Raw genomic sequence first — 12,219 nt, 5'->3', positions numbered from 1 at the left:
CAATACAAAAATCTCAAAATATACAAAAACTCTGCACATATTTGCTGGAAAGTTTTCATTTTACCAGTAATAAATGAGGGAATCCCTCTTAAAATGTGTAATTAAGTTTATGTCACAGTTTTAAGGACATTGTTTTCTGTTCAGTTTTTTCACTTAATTTATTTATAGATGAGCAATAATTCACCACTTATTTTGAACATATCAGTTTTCCTTTTAGATAGTTTGTGAAACATGAAACTGTGAGATGATCATCATTAACCACATGGTCTTGCACAGACAGGTTAAGCTGGCAGAGATTTTAAAATGATTTTAAAATGCATTTACCATTGTTAAAATAAAGTGGAACTTATGACTTTTAGAACACAAAGGTTGAACTGGCAAATCTTGGAGTTTCTTAGATCAGGTTAGTTGTTTCGTCTCTTCTGACTGGATTATCTTTATCCATAGATGCCTTTTTAAGTTTCGTTTTTGTTTGTTTTTTTTACTTGTGGGAAAAAAATTTCTCAAGGTGAGCATAAAAATATGAGGTGTAGAAAAAACTGTTTTTCTACTATTTGACTATAAAAATTCATATGTATTACTTTTTTACTGACGGAGTACTAAGATAAGTTTTAAGTTATCTTGTTTTTTATTGATTTATTTTTTGCTTAAGTCATGAATGACACATGGAAAACAAAATAATTCTGTCATGCCACTTTTTACAAGTCTTTGTTTTTCTCTTGTCAAACATTCGACAGGAAAAGACCACAATTTATTTCCTTAAGAGAAAAATGAAAGACTGGCATGACATGTTTTTTTATCTACCTCACCTTTCAGGTCGTTTCCCATCAAATGGCTTGTGGCAAAATTTAATTATCACTTCTTGGCGTTTCTTCTTCCTATTTTCCTGTAAATGCCAGATTTGTGGAGTGTGTAAATGATTTTCTTTTGACAGATTCTCCCACCTGAGGTGTACAACTCCTTAAGAGTTACTGTTAGCCCATTGGCTGCTTCTCTAATTACCGGTAATTGTCTCCTTTCCCAGCTTTACAGTTTAGGTGGAGAACCATTTCTCAGCATGTGTGTAGAGATGCCATCCTCTTCATTTTCAGATGACGTATTGAACAGAGCTCCATGAGGCTCAAACCTGATCCCAGTTTTAAAATTCTTCACCATTTTATCTTTGAACCTGTCTGGCATGTTTCTAATTTTCTATTTGCTTTCAAATGTCATTTAACAAACTTGTGAGATCTTCACAGCATAAAAGAAAGAGCAAAAGAAAAAAAAAACATTCATATTTACACATCACTTGTTTTAGTCATTGGCGTCACAATAAAACTATATTGCATTTAACAATTAAGACAACATGTGTAAGGACAATAAATACTTTTCCCATGTACTGTATTTGAGCCACTAAAGATACAATTTTGCAAGCAATCTGCATTTTTATTTATCCAGTATACTGTGTATGAATACATATACACACACTTGCATATATCCACAAACACACACATATATAAAAACATCTTGCTCATGCCCCTCCCCCCATGTGACCACCAGTATGTTGTCTCTAATGGGATTCAAAGGCTTGGTTCGCCCATCAGACCCAATCAATAGGCCTTTCATTGACTGCAATCTCTGAGCGCTTTAAAAAGAGCAGTGTGTGCGTAGGACTGTATGCATTCTAGCATCCTCTTCCCTCACCTACACACTCTCCCCAGACCTACACTTATTTGCTCCACACCTACTAAAATACACATATAGATTACACATGTCACACACACAAACAATCACAGTCCTACATATGCCAGCTGGACCAAACTGAGAGGGCACCTCCACTCCACCCACTGTTGCCCGGGAGATGTGTGTGTTTGTGTGCGTGTGCACGTGTGTGTGCTTTTGTTTGTAATACCTTGTAAGGACCAAAGCCTGGTCCCCATAAGGTGTGGAAACGCTGTTTTGGGGTCAGATTTAGAACTATGGTGTGAATTGAGTTTTAGATGGGGTTAGGATTAGGTACGTAATGGTTAGGGTTAGGGCAGACTTTTAGGCTGTAGAAATGAATGGAAGTCAATGGAAAGTCCCCACAAAGATAGTCACGCAATCTTTGTGTGTGTGTGTGTGTGTGTGTGTGTGTGTGTGTGTGTGTGTGTGTGTGTGTGTGTGTGTGTGTGTGTGTGACCAAGAAATACAGAGACAGAAGTAATACTTGTGTAATGTAGGCTGTAAAAAAATCTAAAGAATGAACAAGGAAGTCATTTTTTAGACTGAACAAGGTCAAAGACTGAACTATAAAACCATAATTTAAACCTCACGCCACAGATTTTCTTTAACTACCTGATGAAAAATGTTCTGCTGGTGAATTGTGAATATTTCAACACGTTTATCTGACTGAACTGAAGCTAGAATGAGTTAATCCTCACTACAGACATCAATCATTACAGACTGACCCACAAAGGCCAAAAGCGTTTGAGACTTTAACTGTCATCTTTACTTAGTCCCTTTTTTCAGGTGGTGTCCTGAGAAATTATTCATTTCATTAATCGACATATTCATAAAATGGTGCACATACGAGAGATGGAACCCTGACAGCTAATGGTATCTACTACATCTGTTGCACAATGTTAACCATGGCTAAATCCAAAGGGATCATGGTCCTTTCAAGTTTTAGCATAGATTTGACGCCATACATTTGACTTGAAATAGTTTTGATGCTCTAATTCCTGACTGCTGCACCTTATCGCTTAACTTGGTATGTTGCACAACTTGAACTGAATTGTACAAGTGTCAAACTGCAACAAATGCTCTGAGTGTTCAGCTGAATTTGTGGCAAAACTGAATCATTAGCAACAATCATGGCGTCATTTTCAAGGAAAACGGCTGGAGGGAGAGGTAAATCTTTTGATCAGCAAAGTGTTGCTTTTATCTGATATTGTTTTAGAAAGTGTGGTTTGGGGGCAAAATTTATCCGATCCATTTGCTCAATGATAATGGTTTGTGTGTAATATTTTTTTTTGTAATTTATCATCTAATAATTTGTCAATATTTCAATGAAACCAATTTATATTAAGTCTTCAGTTCTACCTTTTACCTTTGTGAATAGGATATTTTCTGATGTCCATTACTGATACTCAAGTGATAGCATGCAAACAATCTTGTCTGTTTAATAAACAGAAATTACACAACCATGACGTTCTTACAATTAAAAATTGTATTTTAATCTCACTTAATTTGAATACAAAACAACTTCTCAAATATACATTTTTCTTAAAACACATTCCAGTCGTTTTTTTTTTTTTTTTTTATAAGCATTTAGTCGAGAATGGCTGATAGATGGAGCCAGATCAAGCAGATTATAATGTGTGGCTGATTTTGATTTAAAAATCTAAAATGCGTTAATAAATGCTGTTGGACACATTAATAGTTATTGATCGGCAAACAGGATCATTGCTGCACAATATAATACATGTGAAGGAAAAGAAGATGAAAAAGCAACAGATCTAAAGAGAAAAAAGACCAGGAAGAAATCCTGGCTTTACTCTGCTGTAATCAACAAAATACATGCAATTATTCATCCTGCTAATAACTACAAAGTGCAAGTGTGACTATCAACACAAAAACACACTCAGACATCAAGTCAGTTGGATAACATGGTATCAAGAGTGAAGCAGTTCAAAGTCCTATTAGCAATGCTTTTTCATCCCCTTTTGCTTTATTTACCAGACATGCCAATTAAGACCCAAGAATTCTAATTGAAGCTAACCACCACAAACAGTAACGCTGCTGGCACCTACAACCGAGTCAACATATGTAAACAAACCAGCAAAATAACACAAACAGGGAAACACAAGAGACAGACTTTAAAAAGCTTTTTGCCCGTTTACAGTTTTTCTTGTTTTTGATGCTAACTTTTTATTTTTAAGATTGTTATATCTGCACAGTCCAATCCGGGCCACTGGGGCAACAAGTCCAGGAGGGAGATTCAGAGATTCAACAGTTAGTCTAATGCATAAATAAAACCATACTGTCTTGTATGTGGCTGTATGTAGCACTCTGTGCTTTTCAATTGCTTTTCACCTTAAAAGTCATTGATCTCATTTTAGATTTGGGCTCATGTGCTAAACCAGAGGTTCCCAAACTGTGGGGCGTGCCCCCTAGGGGGGACGCCGTGTCATTGCAGGGGGGGCGCGGGAAGCCGTCTGGATGAAAGAAAAAAACATGAACACTGTATGCGCTGGGTTTTTACCTTAGAATGGCAAACTCCCTGTTATTCCTATGTCAATTTGATACAGTAGAGGCTTCCACACTTCCCATATCTGTGTCCTCTGTCACTTTTATCAGCAGTTAAAACTGTTTAATCAGTTGTTAACATGTTGTAACCTGTTTTTCCGAGCCGCCTTTAAACGCAATATGAGTGCTCCGACGCTCGCGCTGGGTTTCCACCTGTGAAGCAGACCTGCTGCTGCTGTGCGGAGCTACGTAGGTTTGTGTTAGAATCATGGCAGCAAACCAGCAAAACGCAAAGAACTTTTCAGTTTTCCCTCCAAACTAACTGACTGAGTTGAGTAAAGCTGTTGGATGCAGGTAATGTTAGCTAAAAGATGACTAGCTAACATCAATACAGAACCTTAAGCTTAACAAGTAGCTTGTAGGCTACTGATGTTGGTGTCTATTTTCAGCTAAGTACATTCATTTTGCCCCCAAAAAAGTCTTTATTCATATTCTGCTAATGTCAAAAAAACATAATTCTGAACAGGCTGTTTCCATTAAATAATAAATTAAAATCACCTGTGAATAAGCTAGTTCATGTGACAAATCATTAAAAATCATGGTAGTGATGGGTGTAAACTGTTGCATGAGGTTATATTCATAATTCTTGTTGGGGCCTGCCCGTAGCAATGCATAGGGAGAGCAGTGACTGACTTGCGAAGCACCATGAGAGCACCATGAATTTGCATGGAGCATGAGTCACTTCTCATAATATGTGTACTAACAAAATGAGTAAAACTGAAACTGAAATTAATTCAGGTCTCATCTGACGGCCATCAGAGGAGACAGCAACGTTTTATACATATGCTGCGCTTTGGGGAAATTATAATTGGTCATTTACAAAGAGCTACGGCTTCATCATGTTCAAATGACAACTTTTTATGAGAGCAGTGGAGGTGAGTTCTCTGAAGTGATGAATCGCGCTTCTCCATTCAACAATCTGATGGACAAGTCTGGGTTTGTCAGTTCCCAGGAGAACAGTACTTGACCATCTGTATTGTGCCAAGTGTAAAGTTTAGTGGAGGAGGGATCATGGTGTATGGTTGTTTTTCAGGAGCTGGGCTTGACCCCTTAGGAACTCTAAATCCTTCAGCATACCAAGACATTTTGGACAATTCTATGCTTCCAACTTTGTGGCAACAGTTTAGAGCTGGCACCTTCCTCTTCCAACATGACTGTGCACCAGTGCACAAAGCAAGGTTCAAAAAAGACTTGGATGGAGTCTAGGGTGGATGTGGATGAGCTTGACTGGCCTGCACATAAACACACTCCTAAACCTTGTGGACAGCCTTCCCAGAAGAGTTGAAGCTGTTTTAGCTGCAAAGGGTGGACCAACGTCATATTGAACCCTATGGTTTAGGAATGGGATGTCACTTAAGCTCATATGTGAGTCAATGCAGCTGAGTGAATACTTTTGGCAATATAGTGTATTTTCAGCAGTTGTATTTTTGACATTCACTTCTGTGGTACATTTCCATTTCAACACCATGCTGTAATACAGAGCGCAGGACTCTCCTGCCAGCCAGAGGGAAAGCTTGGATTTGTCACATCAAGATGTAGTGCATGTAAACCCATGTATGTCTTGTGTATAAATCTGTGCAAGATATGCATGAGCAGCTGTTCCTGTGATCAAACAAGTTACCTTTGTATTTAAGTGTGGAGGGTGATTTGACACGACAAGGATTTTAGAAGACAGGGAGATTTGCTCGATCTCATGACAAAGTAAGAAAGAAGTAAAATAAAATATTATCCTATTGTGGAACTTTCACTTATGAGAAAAACACATACCAACACACTAGCATGTTTGCTTACCAGGTGAGTGTCCAAGTAAACCCTAAGGCTGTCCAAGTCCTGCCTGGGCTGTGTCCAGTTTTCAGTGCTGTCTAGTGCCTCCTGTAGCCATGAGATGAACCCGTCCAACTTCTGCACAAAACACTGGAGACAGAGACACAGATTATTAATAAGAGAATTTAATCTGAAATATCTTAGAAAACTAGTAGTAACACACATGGGAACCAAACTGTTGGTACTCCTCCGATACTGAACTACAAGCCCACAATGGTCACGGGAAGAACTTAAAACAAAAAAAGTAATAATGAACAAATGTGCTCTAAAAAAACTATCAAAATGAAATATTGCTTTTTAAATGTGGTTCATCAGAATCGTTGAAGCACAGTACTTCTATTACTTCTCTTAGTCTGATTCATTTTTGTGTCTGTGAGCATAGAGCTGATGTGTCTTGCTACAAAGCTCCAGTTTTGTCTCAACTATCCAAACAACATTCTCCCAGAAGCACTGTGACATGTCAGTATGTACTGTGGAAAATTACAGTCTAACATTTTTATACTTTGCTTTCCTTCTTGGTCATCTCACCTGTATTTCACTTTGGTTCAAAAAATGATGAATGGTGGGGTCTGACACTGATGTACCTCAACTCCATGTGAATTACCATTCACATTTTCCTTCTCTCTAATTTGTCATCAATTTTTCCCCTACACCCGGAGATGTGTTGGAGCACCTTAAACTTCTGAATAATCTGTGCAACTCCAGTCAGAGGAGCGTCAAGTTTCCTGGAAATTTATTGCATTACATTTAACATGCTGTTCTGTAATTCTCATTCTGACCTCCTGGGACGACTCTCTCCTCTGCTTCCTGCGGTCCATGTTCAGTCTGGTACACAACATGTGGTGGATGAGTTTGAAAAGTATTGAACTTGCAAGTAAAGTTCACAGGTTGAGTTTCAGCTTCCCTCATCTGCCACATGTTGATGTGCCTTTGGGCAAGATAGTAAGCACCACAACCTCCCACACACACACCTCATTCCAATGTGGCCATTGGATGTCACACTAGGAGGTTCCTCAGATCAGAAACCACCACTGGTGAGGATGAATGTTGCTTTTAGATTGGTTGGTATGACTCATAAACCATATATTGATGTAAAATATAGGGAAAAAGATTATGCAAGTAGTTGCATATTGACACCATGCTGACAAAAAAATCACTTTGGCAAAAAGCTGACTTAGACAATTATTTAGGAATATGACAATATTAGTATCTTCTTTCTTATTAGAATTATCAGTCATCTTCCTTTCCCAAACCGAACACACACCTATTTCATGGAGGCAGTGAACAGCAGTTTGCCCCCATCCCTGGTGACTGTGTTCAAGAAGACCCTGACAGAATCCTCTACAGCTAATGAAATAGTAATGAAGAGGAATAAAGAATATGAAATATGAAACCAAGAAAGAAAAATACCTAGAGAAGAAGAGAAGAGAAGAGAAGAGAAGAGAAGAGAAGAGAAAAGAAGAGAAGAGAAGAGAAGAGAAGAGAAGAGAAGAGAAGAGAAGAGAGAGAATAAGTAAAAGGTAGATAGAGATAAAAGAGACATAAGAAGATACAGAGAGTTAGAACAAGTATGGCAGCTTGCCCTTCACAGGAGAACACTGACAAACAGGGGGGAAAAAACAACATGAAGATGTGAAAACTGATTGAGGAAAGGAAGAAAAGGGACTTGCTGCTTAGTGGAGTCTTAGTGCCATCTGCTGGCCACAAAGAGCATCCATGGAGGACTTGAGCCATAAATTGCCACCAAAACAAAAGACTAAAGGCAAAATTCAGGGTTTATACATGCAAAAGTCACTACTTTAGATTGTCTCCTTTTTTTTTTTGCTTTTTTGGATTCCTACTGGAAGACTCAAGATTCAGTTTGGGATCAAAAGAATAGAAACGGATACAATATTGATTTCCCCCACTGAAGCAACTTCAGTCACGAAGAGGGGTGAAAATATGGCTTAAAGGAAAAAGAAATAAGTATGTGTTTATATCTTCATCCTCGAATGGGCCACTGAGGAGGTGAAAGGGGAGAAAAACACTAAAATGGGAATATGATTAATTTACTATAGGAGGGAGTTTGAAGCTTGTTTTTTGAAAACAAACAGAAAAGTCAGGAGGAAGATTAAAGGATTTTAATAAAAGACAAAACTTTCAGTCTGCAAGTCTTCGTAGAAACACTGTTATGTTATAAAGTTTCTCATTGTCCTACAGTTTTTTTTTTGTACTAATGAGCAAAAACAACCAGGATGACAACATGAAAATACCACCACAGTCAAACTGTGAAAAAGTTCTTGTTTCTGAGTGATAATGAAAATCTGCCAGCAACAAAGAGATCTTCTTTGCTGCTTTGAACTTGACCAAAATGTCCTAATGTTGATGTATTGCAGCTCCAAACAGAAATATTTACCCTTTAGCACGACTGAAGCTGTCAGTGAAATGGAAGCTAATGAGCTGTTCAGGTATGTGGTGAAAGAAATCAGACATCTGGAGAATATGATTACAAAAATGTCCATTTCTGACTACACTGATGTACTGTATTTCATTTCTTCTTTAATCTTTGAAGGTGTCCTACGAACATTTCTTTTTACTGGCACTACTCCTGCACTGTCAGAAGGTAATTCATTGTATAGTCCTTATACTGTTACGGGAAACAATTTAATTACACAAAAGGTTTTTGTACCCAGTATCATTTTTCATGTTTATAGATTATATTTTATGTTTATTTTCATGATGATTCTTTGTACTGCTGAGATTCAAGGAGATAACGGTGGTTATCTTGAAAACTTTCATGTTTTCAAGCATCAAAACATGAAAGTAAATAATTTTAAACTTTTGAATATTATATTAGATTTTCATGATTGACAGAAGTAATCATCTGGAGGGACATTTTCAATTGCAACAGTTGAGATTTTATCCAAAATGTAAAGAAAAACAAAGATTTCCTGGTTGGCGACTTAAGCTCCAGGAAAAAGGAGTTTGAATTTTGTCTTAATCTGCTCCTCAGCTGACAACAACTCACAACTAATTTATTTATACAGTATGTGGATAAAAACATAAAATTAGTGGCAACTCCTCCTGCAGCTTTGTAATCCCTGTGATGACATCAGAGAAGTGTCTCACTGTTGGCTAACTTTGGACAGAACCTATATTTACCATATTTCTCTCAATTTTTCTCACTGCAAATGATATAAATATAGGTTATTGATCAGTTTAAAATCATAATCAAATGAAGATGTCTGGGTTTCAGTTAACGATTTCTGAAATTTCTGCACTGCTTACAGACTAATCTTGCATATTTTTAATGTGCTTGATTCTAAATCTAAGCTAATCTACGATTGTCTAAAACTACCTCTGAGACCAGGTAGCTTTTTTTTGTCCAAGCCATGGATGATAAAAAGTTTAAGTCTTCTGCCAAGATGCATCATTGGCTAATGGTGAAATTATGCTCATGTAAAGGTGTAGTATTATGTGAAACAGACTTCTTTTTTAGTTTTACACCATGTTATAATGTTATACCTTCATCAAAATCCTATCTGGAGTGATGCTTTGATTCTTCTATGCATGTTTGAGGAATCCTTGAATCTCCTATGGCAACCATTCAGGGTGCCTAAGTGCTTGCTTTCATCAAGCCCCTACAAAGCTCCTCCTTGGAGGTGCAGTCTGATTACCCCACCCCCACACCTCCCACTCTCAGCTCCTTCAGACTAGCGGCAGCAGCAATTAGCAAACACCTGGTGGAAATATGTGTCTGCTGGGCTCATCTTGTGAACTAAGTCTCAGTCCAGCACTCTAAGAATGGCTGTAAACAGCATCATGAAGGAGCATTGTTGTGATGATGTGCTGAAGGTGGAGTGCTGAACTTCTTAAAGAGACAAAGGCCAGTTTCAAAGCATCAAATTGCAAAGTCAATTTCCTTTAAGTCATGTTTGACATATACAACATTTTTACCACCACTGAAGGTAATGTAGTTACTTTACTGTGATATAAAACTATGTTCCTGGAATAGCACCTGTTCTGTTATGTTCTGTGTTCCCAGTGGTTTATTTTAGGTTCCCTGTGTTAATTAGATTTTGTGTCTGTTTTGTTCCCTGTGAGTCTCTATGTTGTCCTGTCTACTAGCCGATTAGTGTCACCTGTTCCTTGTTTCCCCGTGACAGTCTGCCTGTGTATTTAAGCCCACCTGTTGTCTCTGTCCCTCGTTGGATCCTTGTCTGATGTCTAACGTCTATCGTTGTTAGTCGTGTGTCCTTTCAGTTAGTCTTCCCAGTAGAACTGTAAAGTCCTGTCTCGGCGTTGGCTCCTGTATGCCTTACCAGTTATGATCGGTGTTGAGTCGCTTTATTCCTGCTCTGCCGAGTTGCCCGTGTTTCATGGACTGTCTGAGCTCTCTTCATGAAATCATCTTCATCATTGTCATCATTCTGGGCCTACAGGGTTCTTACTCACCACCATACTGCAAATCGTGACACGTTCTTTTAACAATGAAATCAGGCTGTTCCTCGCTGACGCTACATCAGAACTTCAAGCCCAAGAGACTTTTGTAATCTGGATGAAATTCTATGCATCCAAATCTTGCAAAACAAACAGGAAAACTGAAGAAGAATATTGCATTATGAGCTCAAACATGTATTCTTTCTCGTCAGCACTAAAACATTTAATCATTAAGGAGACAACATACAGTATATATTTAATGTAGTGAGTGTTGTTTCAATGTACTGATCTGAAAGCTATCTAACTTTCAGATCAGAAGAGACTAACAGAAGAGAGAAAGAGGCTACAGAAGGAAAGTGAACCCTGATGGAAATGACTTGTGCTGCCACATGTTTATCACATTTTCAATTCACCTGCTAATAGATGGATTAAATCATGTCAATATCAAATGGAAATAGCTTATTGGATCAAATTAAACATGGTTTTGTTTAGAACCCTCATGTCTATTATGTTTGTGTCTCTACTTTGCAGAAGGCTAGATGGAAACTTGAAATGCTGAAAAGTGAAAATGAGGAGATGGAGAATGAAGAAGCATGAGAATGGACATGGAGGAAGAGGAAAGGACATAATAGTTTACAGAGCATGGAGAAAGTAGATGAAGAGAGGCAAAGAAAACAAGAAAAGGAAATTAAAATATGAAATACATTTTAACACATTAGGGTAAAAAAAATAACAAAATTAGGTGAAATAAGAAAAGATAAATTACAGAAAAAGAAGAAGAAAGAAGAAATGAGAAATAATGTAAAAAGAAAATTTGAAATAAGAGTGAATGTGTTAAACAGGAAGATGAGAAGAGTGAGACAGAGGATGTGAGAGAGAAAAACGGCAAAGAGAGCCACGCTGGTTTGGATATCGACAGCACTGGGCTGCTTACAGATGCTTTGATGTTTCCAAACCAGTCTGGCCCTGGAGGGGCAGAAAGGCCTACTGGGAGCTGGAATGCCTGATCTGATCCTCTGCCGCCTGGATAACCATTCTGATATTCTCCTTCTCTTCCTCACGCTGTTCATCTCTTCACCTCTGGATAATTACTGTTCAGCTGACTGAGCTTTCTGAAGGATGAAGTCTATAGATCTGGACTCAAAGTCCTGACTGAAATGTTTAGAGCAGTAGGGATAATATGATCAATTATTAATATTTCTAAAGCAGCCGACATGATACTGCTCCCAGAGTATAAAGCATAAACAATATAAAGAAATTTAACTGTTATACAAAGATAATCTTAGTCTGTACAAAATGAGGGAGGATAGGAGTATTATTCCTATACAACTAAGGGCATAAAGAGCAACAGGAGTTTCACTCAAATTACATAAAGCTGGAAAAATATGAATACTCTGGAGCGAGGGGCAAATAGTCATCAGAAGCTGATGACTATTTTTACAAATTCAATTTAATTTGATTCTGAAATACTCAGACCAACCCAACAACCATCGTTGGTGGTTAAAGATTATTTTGTTCAAAATCACTTAAATCGCCTTTCTTCCCCCATTCTGATGCTTGGTTGAACTGCAGCATATCGTCTTGGCCATGTCCACATGCCTAAATGCATTGAGTTGCTGACATGCGATTGGCTGATTCGACATTTCTTTTAATACAAGTAAGCTTAAAAAAAAATATATATATATATATATATATATATATATATAT

The 12,219-nt window shown here is 37.7% G+C and overlaps 1 protein-coding gene across 1 annotated transcript in view; it reads right to left on the bottom strand.

Annotated features, from left to right (window-relative positions):
* The window catches only part of LOC106957123 (A-kinase anchor protein 6-like), a gene marked incomplete at its 5' end in the record, with an annotated part of 181,928 nt that overhangs the window by 141,400 nt on the left and 28,309 nt on the right, over positions 1 to 12,219 (bottom strand). The window contains one exon of the mRNA XM_015048354.1: positions 6,061 to 6,183. Coding sequence (XP_014903840.1) covers positions 6,061 to 6,183 — 123 coding nt within the window. The remainder of the gene's footprint in view (positions 1 to 6,060; positions 6,184 to 12,219) is intronic.

Source organism: Poecilia latipinna, unplaced genomic scaffold (assembly GCF_001443285.1).
Source record: "Poecilia latipinna isolate Pla-1442-1.1 unplaced genomic scaffold, P_latipinna-1.0 Scaffold877, whole genome shotgun sequence".
Lineage (NCBI taxonomy): Eukaryota > Metazoa > Chordata > Actinopteri > Cyprinodontiformes > Poeciliidae > Poecilia > Poecilia latipinna.
This window is presented reverse-complemented; position numbering and strand designations above follow the sequence as displayed.